Raw genomic sequence first — 21,861 nt, 5'->3', positions numbered from 1 at the left:
AATGACACGTGCAAACAAGCCTCTTTTTTTAATACACGAGTCTCTACAACTCCAAAGAACAGTTCTGCAACAATATGTAAAACATGCACACTGAGGGTCTTTAAATGCTTCATAACTTTGCTTTCTTTTGATGTTTTTTGGGGAAAAATATCAGGAAGACAAAAATAAGCACTCATGACCCAAGCAAACTGTGTTGTTGAGATTTGTATTTACAGTTAATAGAGGCTCAAAGTCTGTATGTCGACATTCACCACAACATTTTTAGATAATTCAAGATGGAAAAGCCCTTGATATTGGGCGTGTTCTGATGGAGTGTGCCCCCCCGTACCCCATCCCCACCCGTCCCCATTCATGTTGAGTGATTTAAAATTAAATAGAGGTACCACAGAGAAAATACAAAGACAGATCCTTTCTCTTCTCTGTGTGAAAGGGAGAGAGAGAGAGAGAGGGAGAAAGAGTCTTTCTGCTAAATTCAACAGGCTGGTATGAAAGCACAGTGATTAAACACAGAGAGAGTGAGCTGTTTTCAGACCAGCCACTTTATGAGCGGAAGCAGAGCACGATATTTCAACTACTGAACTGCACACTATTGATTTGACGATTCTGCAATGGGAGCAATTATTATTAAGATACATTTGCATTCATTTGTCATTTTACATTTTTTTTACTGAATGTGCACTTCACTGATAAACACTTTCATTAACTCCAAATCTATAATTCAAGGTTTTTTGGTGGGAAAACAATCCATTCAGAATGAGTTACATGATGCTCATTTAAGTCAGTAATGATGGATTTAAGGAAAGAAAACATCTGCCAAACTCTCCCAATGGCACATTAGAATAACATGCAGTATTTGGAGGTTTTTCTTTTCAACCATTTCACCATCACCTTCCCCAACAACAGTGTCAGACCACTCTGAGAGGAGCTTTGGATAGCTTCATGTTGGAGCACATCCCTGAGAACTGGTCACAAAGCAACAACACGTGGTTGCCCTCCTGTGGTCAAGGAGGACTTCACAGTCACGTTAAAATTAATTAATCAAATAATTATCAATTACAAAGTAACAACTATTAGGTACTGTATCTTTATCATTCAATGCAATAACTTTTCAGTCCAGTTTGATAATACATTTACACATTTATGCAAGTGATATTCTTACAAAAGTCATAATATATTGTAAGAAAATAAATAATCCAATACATTAGTGCAACGCACCAGCCTTCTCAGTGATCATCATCCATGACTAAAGCACATTATCCTGCCCATGTTTCATGTCCACACACTTTAAAGCAAAGAGATTACACATACTGTCATACTGTTGGGAGTTAGGACCCTGTGAGCCATTGTAGCAAATACCACAGCGAATTAACGAGCAGTCAAAACGACAAGAAGTTCAGAGTGCAGATGATGTCACGATTATTTACCACAACTTGAAGCTCATATTTCACTTGCATAACATGACTCCACTCAACAGTTCCCAGGCAGGATATTTACACAAGGCATACAGAGGAGCGTCCTGTCTCAAGACGCTCACAGTCAAAAATGACAGCAGCTTCAATAAAGAGTTCCTTTTAGTGTGGCACTTCCCAGACCAGCTGCTTGTTTGTCTGCCAGACAACCATCATCCAGCCTAAAGTTGGCTTCCACAATAACAACTTCTGGTGAACCTCTCCCCCTCTGTACTTCCAGCTCTGTATGGCAGCGGGGTGCCATGCTGAGCCGTGCTAAATGGAGCTGAGCCAATGCTCCTTAAATTCCTCCCGTGGTTGGCAGAAACATATGGGAGGTTGCGGGATGGGCAAACTGGGCAACGAATCACGAGGCCTGGGATGGTTTTATCCCGTCTCAAAGCTCCGTGGTCTCCCAGCTCACCTCCCGCGGAACCTGGCGTCATTTAGTCCCTGTGTGGATGACAGTAACAGTGGAGGGTCGTGGCCGCGACGGCTCGGCCACCACTGGCAGTTCCTCTCGTACTGGAGAGGTGGCATCAGAGTCCTGATTGTACACCTTAACAGCAGATGGCAAAGGAGCTATTGGAGCACCTGTGGAACAAAACATAAGAAATATAAGGAACTAGATACATGTGAAAAGAATGAGGCTGGCAGTATTCTATGTCTTAATTATTTTCAACAAATCCTGTGAAAAGACCAACAATATATTAGAAATATTACTGAGTAGAAACAGCTGAAGTATCGCCATCTTAATGTAAACAGATGTGTCTGAAAGCTGAGGGAAAAGCTAAATTGCAGGATGCTTGTTTGTCCAAATGTACAGAACAAAAAGGTATTCAATTTCTGATGATATTAAACAAAGAAAAGCAGCAAATTTTCACATTTGACAAGCTAGAACCAGCAGATGTAGAATCATTTTCTGGGTACCAACCACTGGAGCACTGGTAAAATGGCTTCCAATAAGCATGATGTATCTTTAAAAGATCATATATTAAACTGCACGTGACCAGAAACGTCATGACCATGTGGCTCATGTCAAATCCAGTTTAGTCTGTTCAACTGAAAATGCCAACTCCAGAGCTTTTTACACAGTTCCCAATTAGCTTAATGGAGAGGGCAGCGGAATGAACAGAGCTCAGCTGAGTGCAGCACTAAAAGTTGGACATGTCCGTGTCCACAGAGAGCATCTGAAGTGTCACTCACAGTCCTTCAGGGAGAGCGGGGCACAGTCCACAGACTGGCTCTTGGCTGGAGCTCGGCTCTGAGGGTTGGACACGGAGTTGTTGCTGTGGATGCTGCTGCCAAAGCTGGTGCCCAGCTGCAGACGCCTCATGTGGCGGATCACAGCCGTCGCATTAAAAGCTTGCTGTGGAGAGAGGGTGTAAACAGACACATGTAATACCAAAGACAGATTCCTGGGGAGAGACAAATCACTGCATGTTTTTGCAATTCACAAAGATACAAAATATTGTGTCTTAAAAAAAAACATGAAAGATGACATCTTGTACTCACCCTCCATTTGCTTTTGGCAAAATTTTTCCGCATCTGTCGACTGACTGATTCATGTATGTTCTTGCAGAGAGCTGTGTCTCCGGCAATCCTGAAAATTAAAGTCAAGTCCTTTTAGATCATGTAAATAACGGTCCACACATACACACCACTGCACAACTGATTTATAGATTTGTATCTGTAATACCCTGGGAATCCATCTTCATGCTGCCTATTTGCTCCCATCATTTATTTTCATTCTGCTAAAGCATCTTTGATTGATGGGGCAATGTATTTGCAGGAGCTCACACACTGCATCACTTTCCGTCACATTCATCATAATCTCTCTGTACAAAACCTTGTCAATGAAACCCATTTCTCTCTGTTATGACACCTGTTACCGGTGTCACAAACAACATATCTGTATCAAAAAGACCACCTGCCCATGACCCGAAAGGCCTGTTACTGGCAAACAGACTTATTCATACTGGCCGCCTCAGCTGGAGACAGCAGCCCACGCCAGCTCACTCTCGTTAGCTCTGGTTCAGGCCTGGGAAGACATCCTAATTGTTCATTAAAGCTTCCACATTCTTCAAGGATCCTTCAGGACACCAGCCACTAATTGGCAGCCATTTATTCAGCAGATTTCTCTCTGAGGGCTGGCGGTGCCGAGCAGAGGTGGGTTCGCGGCTCGGAGCCATGGCGACAGATGACAGTGGGAGGACATGCTCTCTATGACAAATGCGTAAGCCTGGCAATCTGCGTCATACTGCTGTTTAATCGCACCGAGATGTGTGGTTCCCTGTGATTGTCTGGTTGGGGATGCAGTGTGCGGCGGTTAGTTTCTCACCAGGGGTGCTGAAGAGCCTGGTCACACGTGAATCTCTTCTCTGGGTCCTTCTCCATTAGGCAGCTGATGAAGTCTTTGGCTGTGAAGGCAATTGAAAAGGTCAAGAGCAAATCCAGCTGAGAACATGTTCCATATTCTGTTGCACTCAAGGATTTAAATGTTCTCTCTAATACTTTATTTTTCAGGTCCTGTAATTTCTGGAAGATTTTTCCGACACTTCCTGGAAAAAATAATAATTTGGCGGTAAATAATAGAGTAAATAGAGACAGCACACACACTAAATACTAACTCTGTTATTTTAGTATGTTTATACAAGATATCTATTACTTGGCTGTCCATCCTGGGAGTGGGGTCCCTCCTCTGTTGCTCTACTTGAGGATTCTTTACATGTTTTCCCATTTAAGTTTTTTGGGGGGAGTTTTTTCTTATCTGAATCAAGGGTGCATATTGTACAGATCACAAAGCCACTTGAAGCAAGTTTGTCATTTATGATATTGAGTTATATAAATACAATTTACTTGACTTGACTTAGGAGAAACAAGGAAATGTCATGTGTAGACTTTAAAAGTGGTGGATGATTTAGACAAGAATTTCCTTAAAATACCATCAGCAAAAACAAATAAAAGCAAAAAGTTTGATGACCGGAAAAACTGAAAGATCCAGTCGAAGAAAAGTTGAATCGATGGCAACTGGACTTGGCTCTAGATACTTGAAGGTGTGTCACCTCTCATCCAGGAGGTTTCTTTAGTTCTGTCTCTTCCTCCGAACTGAAGAGACCTCGAAATGTGAAGTATCTTTAAGTATCTACAGCCAACTCCAGCTGACCTCTATTCAACTTCTCTTAGATAACTCTGACCTGGATGACTGAGAATCTTCACAGGCATGGAAGATCCAAGTAAATGCAAATGTATTATGGGAAAAAGTTTCTCCATATCTGTTTAATTGTATGCTTGGCAGTGATTGACAATCACACAGAAAGAAAATTTTGTATTCTTCTTCATATTCTGGCTATCTAAGTTAGTTCTCTCATCTGCACTAGTCTGTGCTCCACACTGACACCACCTGAACATATCTCTGCCCTAGACATACATGAGCATCTCATTATTTTGGGAATATTGCATTTAAAAAAAACAGGGAGTAGAATGATTCGAATGTGTGCCAAAAGTCCAAAACAGGAAAAATAAAATGCACCTGACAGAAACAGAAGAGTAACATAAATCAGTTTAACTTATTTTAATCAACTGACAGGAGGTATTTAATTATTTTCTTTGTTATCTAGTTATGTAATTATTTATATTCTTAATGTCCTTAATTTGAAGCTCCAAAAAAGCTCCATGTTTTCATAAAATTATAAGAGAACAACAAAGATGTCATAATTTATTTCAACATCAGACCACCAACTCACCGGAGTCTGATATGTCGTCCCAGTACGGTGCGTCAAACTCATAGTCTGCCTTGAGGATTTGCTCAAAGAGCTTTGAATCGTTTTCATCATAGAAAGGAGGGTAACCGCAAAGCCTGAGAAGATGAAGATGGATGATTACACAACAACAGACTGTGTGGGTGCCGTCATCCAGCTGATGTTAGAAACTTTAACCCAAATCTAAAAGGATTTGCTCCGGCCTAATCTCATTCACTGGCAGTTTGATTTTTCATATAGCGTGTAACAGGAGACAGTCCAGAGGGATTATAGAGACCTACATGAAGACTAAAAGGGGAAAAAAAACAGGATAAAAACCATCCATTTTCATGTGATATGTTAAAGAAGGACATGCAAATTGTAAATGTGTAATATAAATCCATGCTGTATATTTAAGTTGAGCCTCTGATTATGAAACAGAATTAATTATTCCGTAACAACCAGCAGACAGGAGCCTCATTTGTGAGGGCATCAGAAACTCTTCCATTTGATTACCTTAAAATTCATCGCTCCTGATGAATGGATAACGAGACCAGGGATTTTCTCTTTGCTAACGAGTGACACCACTTTACTCAATTAGTTTGACGGCTTCATGTAACATTTTCCACTGAAAGCTTTATAGGCTCTGTAGAACAGCATCCTGAGCTGCAGCATAGGGTTGAATGAGGTGGATTAGAATCTTGAGGAGTTGTTTTCAATTTATTGTTTTATTTAAGGTGCTGGATTATGTTGTTTTTAGGATGTGATCTTTCACATCATTTCACAGTTTTAACCATGCTGTCATGTGAGGACTATGGTGGCCAGTCTCATTGTGGTTCAGACTGCATTATCTTCACAACAATCAGATGATTGCCATTAAATTTTCAAGACACATTTATGGTTCCCAGAGGATGAATTGTTTGATGATCCCTTAACTTTTGCTCTGGCAACTTTATCACTTCAAAGTTTGAATTTGCCCAGTACTTTGATTCATAACCACCTGAAAACTAAAGACATTCCCATCAGCCTCAGTTGCACTGTTGAGTATGGTGCTAATAATACTAACACTGCACTATATACTAATCATCAGAGTATACGGTTTCAGAAGGTAGAGAAATATCTTAACAGGAAATGGCACAATATGTGTGACACGGGTTGTCAGCCAAACTGTCACTAAACCTCACAAAAACGCTACACACTAAAAACCTGCTTAGTAGATTTTCCACTTCTAATCTCATCGTTGTTGGTGTTTTATGAAGTTTATCTTTGACATTGCTTTATTTCTTGGTCAGGATGACATTAATAAAGAGATTTTTAATCTCACTGAGGTTTTCCTGGTGGTTTTCCGATCTGAATGGGTGTGTTTCCTGTTTAAAGAGGGCTCAAATACACACAATAAGCTTCAGTTGACGACTGTATTTATGCTTTAGAGTATGTACTCACAGAATATATGCGATGACCCCAATAGACCAGCAGTCCACGGCTTTACTGTAGGGTTTCTGAGCTAAAACTTCAGGGGCTGGAACAATAAAATAGTGGTTTTAGATGGTCAGAAAAATGAATTATCGTGGAGTGAGACATACACATAATACAAACAGATTTCGCCATGACACAGAGGCTGGAGAAGAATGTGAATGTTTGGTGGTTTGCCTGTAGCAGATGGCTAAGGTTAACCTGTGGCTTCTGGCAGATTAGATTAGGTCATGTTTAGCCAACCAGAGCATCTCATTATCTCAGAGCTCGGACTGCATCCTCACCCACGTATCCTGGAGTCCCGCAGGCGGTCGCCATCACGTCACCGGTTCCCTCCATCTTTGACAGGCCAAAGTCACTGATCATGATCTTTGAGTCATCGTGAGGGCTGAAGTACAGCAGGTTCTCAGGCTGAAAATAAAGAGTCCAACAGTGTGTCTGTGCTCGTCTGCCTCTGTTTGTTCATATGAGCATGTGTATTTTTTCCTCGTAGATTTATTTCAGTCGCTCTGACAGTAAGATGTCAAACAAAATGTGAAACAAAATCCCCTGGATTTATCATTCAAGAGTTGAAGGGGGGAGAGTTTTACAGCTCATCCAAGAGCCTTCATCAGTTTTACTGAGAAGGAAAATCCCTGACATTTATCCTCTGTGGGTGATCCACGCTGAACTCACATAATATCACTCGCACAGGTTAAATAGCAGGGATTTCCCCTCACAGTAAGACTCAAGAGTTCTGCCTTGTTGAGTGGCAAAACATTTTCAATGAAATGCAGTGGATTCTATGAGAGAACTATGAATATTAAGTACTGTTGTACCTTCAGGTCTCGGTGCACGATGCCCATGGAGTGCAGATAGTTGACTGCATCCAAAACCTGCCGAATGAGCCGACTGGCATCCATCTCTGTGTAGAAGCCCTTTTCCACGATACGGTCAAATAGCTCACCTCCAGATACCCTGTGCACACAGAAAACAATATTAGTCTGGTTTATACAATGATAAAAACAATAATTATCAAAATCAGTAATTACAAAGGATGAAAGAACAAAGGATAAAATATCTTTCATATATTATAATATCTATCTAAACATATATAGTGAATGCACAGACACATACTTGACACACACCACCTTGTACATGTGCACGTTTGCAAGATTAAAATACAATTATAAGAAAACCTTACGTTAAAAGTGAGTTTTCGAGAGTGGCTTAAAAGACGATACTGATTTTTCAGTGTCTATACATTTTATTTTACTGCATCACAATATATTTTATCTAATCACAAATGATTGTTTACCTGTAAGTTTACCTGACACTTTGACTACAAACTACAAACTACTAGATAGGGTTTCCTATTTATAACAACTCAATAGTTCTACAGTGAGTACTAATAAAACTCCCAATGCTACACTTTCTTTCCCCTTCATAAGAGCAGAGCTCTCCAATATGTGTGTATTGTGAGCTTTTATACCTGAATATATATTTGCTCTAAACCTTAGATCTTGCAACACAATCCCTCACAATGTAGACTTGAATTCAAGGTTTTAAGATTTTGTGTTTGCGGCCAAGTGTCCCTGAATTCTACAACAGCTTCTCTGTTGAAATCTACCTCAATGACTTTCTATAAAACTCTGCTAAAAATTCATTTTCACACACGTGCACACCGTAGTCTTTTTCATGAACTGTAGGTCTCCAGTTCATTTGACACAATTCTATGGACGACAATGATCACAGCTATTTGATTGTTCTGGCCTGTACTTACTTTTTTTAATCTGAGGCACCATGTTACTTTATTTTTAAAAAGTGCAACAGAATAGAAGGTTACCATTAGGATACATAACAGTGGCACTAGTATAAATATACATATAGAGAGTGGACAAAACACAACACAACAGAAACACCTTACACAACAGAGTACAAGAGCACAGTAGAAAATTGTAATTTCATAAGCTTCTGATTGTTTTTCATCAGTCATTGCTGCTAACATTCTTTCTTTTTCCAGATGTAGTTTTCTAATATTTCTCAAAAACCATGATGATTTTTGAGAGTTGTTTCTTCATCTGTGGAGTGTTTATACCTGAGGTACCGGCAGTCTTCTCAAGTACTTGCAATCGCAAATAACAAAAGGCAAAAAAAGTGACTTGCATTAAGTTGAGCATCAGTTATGAGCTGCTTTCACAGTGAGATTTCAACATTATGCACCTTTCAGAGGTACACAGAGGGCAGATATTGCCGCCCAAATTGCTGATGCATTAGTCACAAACACTGTGAAATTATGTGGCGGGGGGAAAGGTCTCAGAAATGATGACGACATACCACACAAATGAAAATGGTAATGGCAGAGAGAAACAGCTGCCACCTCCACAAAACTGATTGAAATACTTTTAACAAGTTAGTTGCTACATAAAAACACTTTAACTTCAACAGATGCTAAAGCTCAACCTTCAATAGCTTTAAGGAACAGTTCTGGAAAATAGACTTGTTCCCCTTCTGGCTGAGAAACAGATAAGATGATCAATACCTCCCTCATGTCTGTGCAGTAACTATTAAGATGGACACATTCAGCTTAGCACAAACACTGGTAGCAGGGGGAAACGGCTAGCCTGGCTCTGTCAGTATGTAACAAAACCTGCCTATCAGCACCTCTAAGCCTCGTTCACTAATTAACACACTGTATCCTTTGTTTGATCTGTACAAAACCAAAGTGAGAAGTTGTTATTTTATGGTAAGTTATGTATCAGACTATTTCTTGGCCAGGTGCAGCAGTGACGGTAGCCTTAGATACATGCTTGTTCCATTTCAACATTTCACTATCAGTAATATATATAATATAATAATACAATATAATAATAATAGAAAATAATATCATTTTATATTTTAACTTTAAAAAACAACTTTTTCCAAGTATTATACAAAATGAGCAAGTAAAAAACTGCCTTCAGAACAATGGTAAGTGTGTAATGACCTTCTGGGATTTTCAAAGATCACCAGTACAAACCCTTCACTGCGTTACTCAAGAATAATAATAATACTTGAGAGGAACAAACAAGGGCTGTTCTGCCACATAAAACGCTCCATAAAACCACACACTACTGTTAGAGGTGGTGATAGGCAGCCTAAGATGCGTAATCCAACATTAGTTATATTTTTTATAGTTCAATTACAAAATCTTTGGCATCATTTAGTCTATCTATATGTATGATACTGAGGTTACACAAAGACTCATTGCTCTTTAAAGCATTGCTGCATTCACTCAGACATGCAGATGAGGGCAAAAATGCTTCAAGGACATTAGAGACGCTTATTCAAGCAAAGAGCACAACACATTATCAAAATGACAGGCCAAATGGGAGACAAAGAGCTGACCTAAACAAACAAAGTGGTGGGCTGATGTACTCACAGCTGCATTATGAGGTACAGGTGGTTTGAGCTCTCGTAGATGTCCTCCAGAGCCACGATGTTCTCATGCTTTATCCTGGAGAGGGAGAACAGAGAATTACCTTTGTCTGCTCTCAGCCTCTGTTCATTTCAGTGCAGGCCACTAACGAGGAGCAATTAGCTTCTTCTTTTGTTAAAATGACACCCCGACAAATGAAAACTGTTTTCATTCTGTGTTTTTCTGCTTTCTGTTACAGCATATTGCCTGTATTTGCAATTGCATGTGTGTGTTTGTGCACGGGTGTATCTTCATGCATCTCGGAGCATATCATTCACACAAGGGTGAAAACCTTTTGTATGCGATGGAGAGCGGGGTGGGGTGGGGGGATTCTTAGAGGATGCTACTCAATGAAGCGGCAACCCCTGTCAGCAGGAGCACCTGAAGAAGATAATATAGGACGGATCAAGACGCTGGGAGCCTGTGTCCAGGCAACCAACCAACAAGGTTTTAGTAAAAGAAGAAAAAAAAACAGCCTCTGCAAGGAGATATGCAGATGACAGAACGTGTTCAGAAGGGCAGGTGGCTGAAAAAGAAAAGGTGGGGGTGGAAGAAGAGGCGGCAGGGAGAGTCTCAAAGGACTAAACAACCTTCACAACTTCCTTTATGAGTCCAGAACGAAAATGAGGTTGCAGTTTGAGGGCTGTTAGACTAACAGACACGAGAAAGGAGTATGAAGAGAAGGAGAAAGAAGAAGGGATAAGAAATCAAGATTGGGGGGGGGGGGAGTCAAAGGATAGCAACTGTAGCCAGGCAACTACACCCAACAACTGCCGTGCTCGCTTCAAAAGTGACTGATAACTGAGCTTCTCAGGGGAATTACCCATCAAACCCTGGGGGAGGATGGAGTGTCACCCGGTGTCAACGCAATCCTATCATGCCGTGTGTAGGTGTGTGTGAGCGAGTACACTGTGAAGACCCAAAATGGTGGATAGATGAGATTCGACAAGGAAGTCACTTAAGCCTGACAATGGCTGTTAAATAAACTGAGGGGCACTGGCATCCCAACTCCGAATCATTACTCAGAGAGAGACACACAAGCTTTCCCCCCTGAGGATGACGCAAGGTGGTGACCCTTTCTAAAGCGGTGTTCTTCTTCTTCTCCTGCAAACTCCCCTGCGGCTCAGTCAGGTGCCGGTACCTACTTCCTGAGCACGGCGATTTCATTTTCGATGCTTGTCTCCTTCCCCTTCAGCGCCTTTTTCGGGATGCACTTGATTGCGACCATCTTTCCCGTGGCCTTCTCTCGAGCCATCACCACTTCGGAAAATGCGCCACTGCAAGAGAGACAGTGAAACATATTAGTCCTGCTTTATATGCGCTTGGGTAATATTGACACAGAGAACCTATCGTCAATGAGCAGATAGAGGGCACTCAGAGGCAGACAGGGCCAGAGTACACAAACAGCATATTGTGAATATTTACTGAGCACTGGCAAAGTCCCTGACTATGGCCAACAGCCTTCTGCGTTGGCTTACGCTCCATGCTCGTGTGCAGCCAAAAGCATAGCAAACACTTTTAAAACACCCATTTAGGACGGCAGATAGCGTGCCTTCCTTGGCCATCTGTCTCCATACATGAGAGCCTTTAAAAACAAATACTGAATTAAGGGGATATTTGCTCAAGCAATCTGTATCTGTTGCTATGATACCACATTCAGTCCACCTTAATAAATCTTGCTGATTGCTTTTTTCCCCTCTTCTTGTTTTCATTACACACCTTCACTTTTTTACTTCCATGTGCCCTCAGGGTTGCTTGATGTGATTTAAAGAGGACTGATTATTTGAAAGTGTCTGGGTCATGGTCACTGGACCAAAACAGATATTATGATCTGAAAGACTAAAATAATCCTTGATCAACTGATGGCTCTGATGAAGGCTTGCCAAAGCGTGTCAGGATAAGAAAAAAAAATCCTAATCTGAACAAGTGTATTGTAATATTTTTGTGTTTCTGCAGTGCTATAGTACTATCCCAGGTCATAAATTCCTGATCAGCTCCGCTGCCAAAACCAACCAAACTCAAAGCCATGAGGAGCCAAAATGTTGGCCTTGCTTTTCACTGCTGGAGACAGCTCTTGGTGAGTAAAGAAATTAAGATGCTGAACTGATAAGTAAACAGCTGTTAATGCTAATGTTGGCTATGTAGAAATAGCAAAAACTTATATAGAGCACCTTTAAAGATTCATTCCAGGATTATGAAAGGATTTTGCTCAGGTATAATATGACAATATGAAAAAAAAACTAAACATACTGCCTCCTGCAGTACAAGTGGTCTGCTGGGATGTCATCAGCTGTACAAAAATAAAACGACATGGAGAAACACACCTGAAGTGATTTACTGCCTTACAAACAGTGAGACGGCCAACATCAAAAGGTCCATTATGTCCTCAAAGTGTAATCAGTTCCTCCCAACAGGCTCTAAACTCAGCACTGGTCGCTGCACTAAGTCCCACCATGGCTGTCAAATCCATGCTAATCCCTCACTCCACCATCACACGGGGGTGGGGGGCGGGGGGAGAAGGGTCAGTCAGAGCCACAGCACACAGACACACACTGTGAACAAACACTACCTGGTCACAAAGCCCGGCCCCAGGTGTGATGAGGTGGAAGACACACAGGAAACAAACAGAACTGAGACAGCTTGGAGCATACGCCCTTCTGACTTTGACCTCATTTTGACACGCATTGTGGGACAGTATGTAAATTCAAGGGCTTGTGTAAGGGAGTTGGTGCACTACTTGCTGGTTTATTACAGCACACACACACACACAACACACAACACACACACCTTCCCACTGCAGCTGTTGCCGTGAGGACAATGAGCATCATCTCTATTCAGCTCATGCGACCGACTCCTACAGCTGTGTGGACATTATGCACAAAATTCCTCCACCAGCACAGTGAGCCCATCAAGCAAGTCTCTTGCACGGTTTTTCAGAGCACGCTTTGTGCTTTCTGCAAGCAGGAGACACACGATGATGAAAACCACAGGAAACCTGTGAACTAACAGAGAGGTTGGTTAGAGCGTGTAGCACCATTTCTGCCCCCCCCCCCTGCTCACCGCACTGACACGCAGCAACATCACTTCCTGTGAATGACAACACGACAGAATTCAAGCCTGTGACTTCCCTCGCTCTGTCAATGCACGAGGCATGACAAACTGTGCTGCAGGCTCTCAGAGGATTCATTCTATTAATTCATAATTCACAGAAGAGAAAAGGTGCGATGTCTGCTGGAGACATGCATATGGTGATGCTGCCGCCCACACGCTGTATCTGTACATACATACACACAAAACCCTGGAGACACAGCCACAACAAACACAAGCAACTGCAAGGTGAAATAATTAGTCAGTCGAAAGAAAGTAAATCAATCAGCAACTGCTTTCAGAATTGATTCATCCTTCCAGTGCTTTTTGAAGCATAAGTGCTGAACATTTGCTGGTTCAAGCTTTTTAAATGTGAGTTAAAAAGATTAATGATTGAATGTTTTCTTTGTTATAGCAAATTAAATGTATTTAGATACTGGATAGCTACTCAGACAAATGAAGCAGTCAGAATACTTCACCTCTGGCTCCAAGATGTGATGGGCCTTTTCACTACTTTTTATCATTTCATAGACTCATCTATGAATTGAGAATGTAATTTGCAGATTAATCAAAAATATTAAGTTGTAGTGCTACGAAACTAAGCAACCTATGTGACTTCCAGCACATCAAATTTATCCCTAGGATAATCCTTGATGTGATGAGAGAAAGCGCCATCTGAACCGGACCCTTTACTGAACCACATCTCATTCTATTACGCAAGATAAATATGATTGTGTGGCTGCGAAATGTTTCCCAGTGTCGCAGACTGCACAATCAAGTCAGCACACTGACTCACATGGATGAATAATAATAGTTAGATTTTTAAGTTCTTCCCGGAGCTGCAGAGCTCCACGGCTCTTGGATGACAGTATGAGCTGTATGTGCGTGTGTGTGTCAGTCTGCAGTCACACAACACCACCACCACACTATGTGCAGGATAGCCAAGCCAAACCGGCTGACTAATGTGAAATGTGAATGTGGGCTGCTCTCTGTGTGAAACTCGTGGCTGATGCTGCAGATGCAAAGCAAAACCTAGTATCAAATAATGATCCAGAAAACGTTTCCAGGCCTCGACCTCAGCTGGTCCTCAGTGGCGATTATGAAAATGCAGAGCGCTCTAGATGGAGGAAGTTTTGTTTAGTTTTCTCTTTTTTTTCATGGAGGGGGTGGGGGGTCTCTGAGACTGAGGCTGCTGGTTTATTGACATTCAGAGGCGGTGCAAGTATTGTGGTGCTGTTGAGTAATCACACTGAATCATCTTGTGTAAGATGCATTACAGCAGCTCGTTACGCAACATATGGGATCGAAAAGTCGGAACTTGATAATCCAGGTAGAGCTACTGCCGGTGTAACCTACTGTGTTCAAAATCACCCCTGAATGGTGCAACAATAACTTCAGCCAGACATATGACTGATGATATGACCTGTGCTTTGAGAGGATGAAAGTAAAACTGATGTATGTAGTTTGTAAAGTAATTATAATGAGAGGAAAAGCAAGTGGGCTTCCTCATTAATACTACACACTAAAATCTGAAGCCAGGCAGATACTGAATAATTGGGTGTACAATGATTCTGGTGACAAATTACTTATAAATGCATGTCCAGTTTACACCTTTTAGCTTTTAGATTCATCACATTTGGTAATAAAAGTCGTACTGGCAGCAGCTCATTTTGCAGTTCCACAAAACACTTATTTTTAACAGATTTCACACCACCATCTGCTCAGCTGTGATATGCTACTCTGGCGTTTAGAGTTTAGAAAACTATAGTGTCAGCTGGCCAAACTATGTGAAATGGACTGTTTTTTCTAACTAAACTCATGCATTACTCTCATCATCATCCTCATCATCATATAGCCCCGGAGAGCTGCTAGCAAGTCTGTGGACTCTTGACAAACATCTGCTGGTTCTCACACGTGAGGATCTGCTGATTTTAGCGATTTACCTGAGACCAAACTCTGTATTGTTTGGTTTTAGTACTGGTGTGACAAAATAAGGAATTCAAATGACAACAACTTGGGCTTTAAGAAACTGATATACTATTTTATTTTTATGTTTTACTTATATTTTATAGGCCAAACAACTAATCTAGAGAATAATTTGCCAGTCAATAATGAAAATGACAGCCCTACAGTAGCCCATAACATAAGTGTAGTGGGGTAAAAACTATAATGTTAGCCTCTCACATGTGGTTGTACTCAAGTTAACTCAAAGTATCTAAAAATTGTACTTGTGCTGTTACTTTCCACAGAGATAATGTCATCAGTCTGGCTATGGCTCCCATCTTTGTTCCTTAGAGACCCAGACTACCCAGCACCGGTTTTCTGTCCTTCCAAGTTGTAAACAGCATTGATCTTGTGCTGCAGAGTTAAATGAACTCTAATAATATGAGCAGAATGAAATACAGCAGCTCTCACAGTCCCAATGACTGAAGCTGGAAACCATTACACACCAGCATGCACTGGACCTGAGGCTATACTTTCCAGGAATGTGCACTTTGCGTTCACCAGACTGTTGATCAAACAGAGAAAGATGGTCAGTTTACAGGCTGATAAGAGCCAATGCCACTCATAAACAACTAGAAAGGAAAAAACAAAAAAATATCCAACACTCCAGGGAAATAGTTGGCAGAAATCTGTCTGAAGCCTGCCTGTCAGAGAGACGCTGAATTATTTTAATAAGGGTGATAACTGCATCCTGTGCTCTGATACAGGCCAGTCTGGTGCACTTCAACACTCAGAGAGGCTCTGTAGGCATTCACCGAGGTGAGAGGGGCATGAATACAAATGGAAACTCAGGAAATGATTACGCACACAACGTACTATGCGTGATGTTGGTGAATTATTTGACTCTCCATGATTACAGCCTATGACAAAGTATGTCCTCCCACAGTGAACGGAGACAGAGGACAGCGGTGGGGGTGGTGGTGGTGGTAGGAAGCAGTAGTGTCTTCTCCAGAGGGAACAACCAAGGACTTCCACCATCCTAGTTGCCTAGCTGCCATTTTCACTGCATTCAGGCTGCTTTCAAGGACCCCACTAGTCTCTACACAAGCTGTGTTTTAGAGAATGGAGGCAACAACAGACACTTTAATGCCTCACAAGCGAGTAGGGCTTTGTCAGAGCCAGGGTCAGTTTAATAGTGGTAGTAGAGGCCTTTTTTTTAATTCACTAATATCAAACTCAGAAAAGGTAAATCTCCTCTTTATTTGCAAAAACAATCATAAAGACTGTGGCTTTATGGGGCAACAAGTGACATAAATGAGTCAGCTACAGCTCAGCTGCAGTGGGAGCTAACACAGGATGACTCTGGCACTTTAATCTTAGAAAGTGGAACTCTGGAAATACAAGACAAAGCACTTAGAAAGACTGCAATTGGAAAGCATCATTTTTGGACCACTTTTAAACCACTGCATTTAAATAGATAAAATAAATGAATGCTTTAAGTTCTTCACCTGAGTGAATTATGTTGTAAAGTTGGACATGTGCTTTAAAAATCCCTTTATAATATATCATCTGATTCCATTCTTCATAAGGATTTCTTTCTTTCATCTGTTTATTAAAGTGACTAGAATTGATATTTAATTATCTTTTATATTATCACTCGACTCTATAGTCTCCTAGGTTCTATGTTTTTGCATTTTTCAGCCTGTTGTTTTGGTTTCCTGGTCTGTAGCATCACTTGGTTCAGTCTCTATTTCAAAATTACCTCAAAGATATCTTTGCCATGTCTCCACTGCAGCTTGTTGTTCTTTATTGGCCAATATAAACTGATAACAATTTACTGATGAGTTAATACAGGCGGATATATCAGCCCATTTAGATATCACGAAGGATGCACCAATATGATGTGCAATATTGACCTTTTTAAGCAGATATGGTGTTGGCCGTAATGTCACTGATCCACATTTAATAAAGTTTATTTTCTTTGTCAGTGTCATAATATGTAGTGTTTTTGATACACTTCTAAAGTCATGGCTGCTGCTGACACAGCAATACCTCCCCTGTTGTTATCTTACATAAAAATAATTCCAAGTAGTTAAATATATGGTGTAGTATACAGATTTTAAATCTGGTGTCTGAACAGTAACCTGTATGAGCACTTAGTTTGAGCTGAGGAATCACAGAAAATTGGGAGGTAAAAGAGTTGGATTAGTGCATCTTTAATTATCAGCCAGACTCTAGTACGTTGTTAAAACAAAATACGAGACCAACATCTCAACATCCCCCGCTGTGAGCGGTAACCCTGCCTTTTCCTGTACGTTTACAACACTTTGCCCACTGGGATCTCTGGAGGTGCTTGTGGTCAGGTCACTTAATTTGCTTCCACAGAGTATCAGCAGCTTAAGGGTCTGAAATTAGCCGCCAGGCAAGTGGTGGTAAGGAAGGAGGACCGGCTTCAGCGGCGAAGATCTTATTAACTCGCAACATCTAAAGCAAGAAAACACAGGGAAGACGTGTGGCCAAAGCATTACCGACACTGCCGCCGGCTTTCTGCTCCTAAAGCCCCGTCAATATCTGATCAGTCATAACGTTCACACACACACACACACACAGGCAGGCCGGCCTCCAGCTGCTGCTGAAATCCAATCTTTTCTCTTTGTAAGACGTTCATGTCGATGTGCGCTTTAGTTTTAAATTAACACATCCAAATGTTTCAGAACATTAAATATCACAGTCGATACAACACAAAAGTGACATTAACCTGAACAACTGAGCCTGTCATAATCAATTCGACCCAATTTTATGACTGTCAATCATTTACACATAAAAACATAAGAAAATAAGACTCCGGTTCAAAAATACCAGAGTTATCCTTTAAGTAGATGTACTTAAGGTATTTAAAATGTATCAGTTCAATCAGTAAATACGTACTTAAGCTCTACATAACGTTATATTGTAGAACATTTTATTATTGCTACTGATTTTAAAACTTGTAGGAGGTGAAGCTGGAGCTAATTTGACATCAAATGCATCACATTTCATAAACTAACCATAATTTTAGTTAAACAAAATGTAATCTGCAAAATAACTAATAAATGAAGCTGTCTGATGAATGCAATGCAGTGAAACGCACAATATTTTCCTCTGAAATGTAGTGGAGGATAGAGAAAGGAAAGTACTTTGCGTGGTTGTGTGGAGAGCAATGAATGAGTTCTCTCTTGGCACGAGGACGCTGCAGAGGGATGATCCCTCTTGGACACTGACGGGGGAACCTGACGAGGAATCGACAGTTAAAAAGGTAGAGCAGCAGGAGGAGGAGGAGGAGGAGGAGGAGGAGGAGGAGGAGGAGGATAATCTATGTCTCTTCCTCTGACCAACAGTCCTTCCTCATCCATTTTTAATCCTCAGGTAAAGCTGCAGGGCTGCTGGGGCTTTTCTGCCCTGGGTGGCCTGTTGTGAACCCCGTTGTGTAGTGACAAAGGCAACTCCCCCCACCCCCAATTAAGACACATAGGAATGGGACTTACTTAAAGTCAATCAGGACGAGTACACGCTGTACAATATGTAACATAAGGGCCGAGCGGTGACAAACCGGCCCCTGGAGATGTGTGCTGGGTTTGTGGGCGAGGGATGTGTGTTCCTCCAACCTGGCCTTTGTGTGTGGACAGTAAATCACGATGATTCACTGGTGTTATTCAGAGGCTGTTCACACATAAATGAAAGCCTTGGGGAAATCAGAACTGCCTCCAGGTAGGAATGTCTCACTGTTTAGCACAACAACAGCTGTATGAGAATTTTTATGATGCCACTGCTCAGGAAAAACAGGTCTGTGGTCACGCTGAGCAGCTTAAAGTCTCACAAAATCAGAGGACAGAGAGGAAAGCCAAGAAGATGCAGATTACTCTTAGTTTACACAAGATGTGGTTGCATCTTACGACAGCAAACCACAATGAGAGTGTTTTATAGTTTATGAATGACCTCCTTCCCAGTTTAGCTACAATCACAGTGACTAGAGTCCGTTTCTATTTATTTATTTATTTTGCTCAGCTTGACACCAGTTTCTCAGGCCAAATTAAAAAAAACACACAAACATATTTCCCAAGGGAGACATGGGCCTTCACCCCCGAGTCCCCAACCACACAAACATCACCACATTAAATTACTCTCAGTCAAGGGAAGAGGTATATGACTTTAGGTGGACAAAGACCAGCGGGGAAAATGAGAAATCTTCTCCATTAAATAAGTGATAGCACCTAGCAATCGATCACAGGACTGACAGCATGAGAGCTGTCTCTGTCATGAATGCACGACCCACTCTAGACCAGTTTCCTTTTGCAGATCGGGGTCTTCTATTCAGGCTCTCTTTCTGCAGCATAACTTATTCAAAGAAGACAAGACATGAAGTCAAGCAGCACTAACAGTGGACCAAAATAAACTCTGGAATTTGCCTCCTCTGTGGTCCAAGGGCAAGAGAGACGACTTCAACCAAAGTGGTCCCTAAACTGCAATAACAAGCCAAATGAGACTGAGCTGGAGCAGTTCTCATAAGAGACTCTGCTGAACAAACAATTGTGTGTGAGGAAGACATGAATCCACACACCCAGACACCCCCCACCCCCCACCCCAGGGCTTGAAGAGGAGATTGAGAACATAAAGTTATCACAGATGGTCCTTTAATTTGGGAGCTGATTTCATCATTTGTGTATGCAAATAGGCCCCTGCTGCTGTCTTTGTCATACTTATGTTGTACAAAACGACAACCCCCCCCCCAATAAATGGCTGCCTGTGCAGAAGCTGTGTGTTCATGATTCAGCCCTAGTTTTTGAATGAACTGTGGCGATCACGCGTGTCTGACTTCACATGTTATTGTGTGTCAGGAAGCAGTCTTTCCTCCTGTCTGAACAATAAGCTGACTGGATTTTTAAAGATGTGTCTTCTAAGTTCGGGGAAAGGCCCCGTGTCTCTGCCTGTCACCACCGAGCAACCCTCAGTTAATTCAACAAATATTCAACAGCTGTCAGTCTGCCTTTCGCTTCCGTTAAACGGTACAATGTGTCATTGTTGTCTGACGCTAATTTGCACAACTGAATACAAAGTTTCTCGTGGCCTGCGAGGCTGCGTTATGTTGTTACTCACGTCCCAAGGACTTCCTTGAAGTCAAATATTTTCTTGATATCATCGACATGCTTTTTCCAAGATCCATCGCTGGACTCGCCGTTTTCTTTCGCCATTTCGCACCGGGGTGGTGGGGTGGGAGAAGAGAGAAAAAAAAAGAGAGAGGAGACGCTGCTGCTGGAGGATCACCACCACCACCACAGTCGTCTCATCCAACCAAAAAAAAAGAAAAAGAAAAGAAAAAGTAGTGCACTTCTGTTTTCGCCAAAGGCTTCCTGGCTATTTGTCAGCGCAGACTATCTCGCCTCCTCAGCCCATGCATGCAGCCAGGCAAGCCCAAGGAGGGGAGGTATGTCCTACCCCGAGAGGTTATTTTACTAATCTGTTTTGACGTAGCGGATCCCGAGCACGAGCTTCCCCACTGTTCAGATCTCTGTGACGGAGAGGGGGGGGGGGGGACACACAGGCTCTCCCCGTCCTCCTCCTCCTCCTTCTACCCGGGCGGGATTTCAGTCAGTTGTCAAGCGGCGGTACGGTGAGCTGAGGTCGGGGCTGCTCGCAAGGAGGATGACACTTGGCAGTCGCATCCGAGCCGCTGTGCCATGGAGTCACACCGACCGCCCTGTGGTTGTTATAGCAATAGGAGGAGTGGGAGGTTGCTGCTCCCCGCCTATTTATCTGACCGCGTGCACACAATGAGCGATTTAAGTGTTCGCATTGCACCAAATCACCGGCCCGGTGCAAACTCCTGATTGGTGTCACAGTCTGTCTCTGCTCTGATACATCTTTATATTATGTAAGTGTCTGGTTCCTGCACGGACAAAATGCTCTCATTTTAACATGTGCTGAAATTTTGCAGCAGGGGCGTAGCTAGGAGTTATGGGGGCTCAGCACAGCAGGTGACCCCCTCCCCATCCTCCACTTTCTTCTGTGTTTTATCTGTTTGAATGCAATTTCATCGGCGCCAAACTGGTTCAGTAAACCAATATAAGATCTGGTGATGCCATTTTGTTCCATCGGTACTTTTTTGGCTTCTTCTGGCCTCAGAAATTGGTGCCTATAAGGGATGCAACAATTGGTTGATGAATCGATCAGATGATGGCAGGGGGTTAATTCGAGATTAGGAATCATCTTTTTCAATCCAATTTAAGTGCTGCTGTTTAAACTGGTAGATTTACAACAGACTCAAAAACCTTTTCACCAAATTTTGTTAATTTAACAGTTTGATTCAAGAGTCAAAAATGCTATTTTCTATCACATGCTGATAGAAAATTGTCTTAGGATAAAGGATTCACACATAAATTAAACATAAACCCAAGAAAGATTCACACAAAAATGCATTAAAACCCAACAGTTCCATACATAAATATAAGCAGGAGTAAAGTGGCATTAAAAACTAGTGACAATTGAATTGGCTTTGTTTAAGATGAATGTGGGACTCAGAGTGTTTTTGTCTCATTTACACCAAATGTAGCCCACTCTGAAGCATCTGCCATGATGGGAGCAGCAGAGAAGGAGTGGTGAAGGAGGTGTGAAGGGTCCTTAGTGATGGAGTCTGTCTTTCTTTTTGTTGCGTGACCATAAAGGTCTGGGATTTTGGTTGCACACACAATTCTCCTTT

The 21,861-nt window shown here is 41.8% G+C and overlaps 1 protein-coding gene across 1 annotated transcript; it reads right to left on the bottom strand.

Moving 5' to 3' along the window:
- Positions 1–9: 9 nt before the first annotated feature.
- Positions 10–21,003, bottom strand: camk1db (calcium/calmodulin-dependent protein kinase 1Db). Its single transcript, XM_018684512.2, has 11 exons — positions 20,262–21,003; positions 11,243–11,374; positions 10,062–10,136; positions 7,480–7,618; positions 6,946–7,072; positions 6,632–6,707; positions 5,195–5,307; positions 3,790–3,868; positions 2,964–3,051; positions 2,655–2,817; positions 10–2,042 (listed from the first exon to the last, which is right to left on the bottom strand). Exons 1-11 carry the CDS (start codon positions 20,354–20,356, stop codon positions 1,891–1,893), a joined length of 1,239 nt encoding a protein of 412 aa, XP_018540028.1. The 5' UTR covers positions 20,357–21,003; the 3' UTR covers positions 10–1,890.
- Positions 21,004–21,861: the final 858 nt, after the last annotated feature.

Source organism: Lates calcarifer, linkage group LG10 (genome assembly GCF_001640805.2).
Source record: "Lates calcarifer isolate ASB-BC8 linkage group LG10, TLL_Latcal_v3, whole genome shotgun sequence".
In the NCBI taxonomy this organism is placed as follows: domain Eukaryota; kingdom Metazoa; phylum Chordata; class Actinopteri; family Centropomidae; genus Lates; species Lates calcarifer.
The sequence above is the reverse complement of the archived record's forward strand: the minus strand, read 5'-3'. Positions and strand labels throughout refer to the sequence as shown.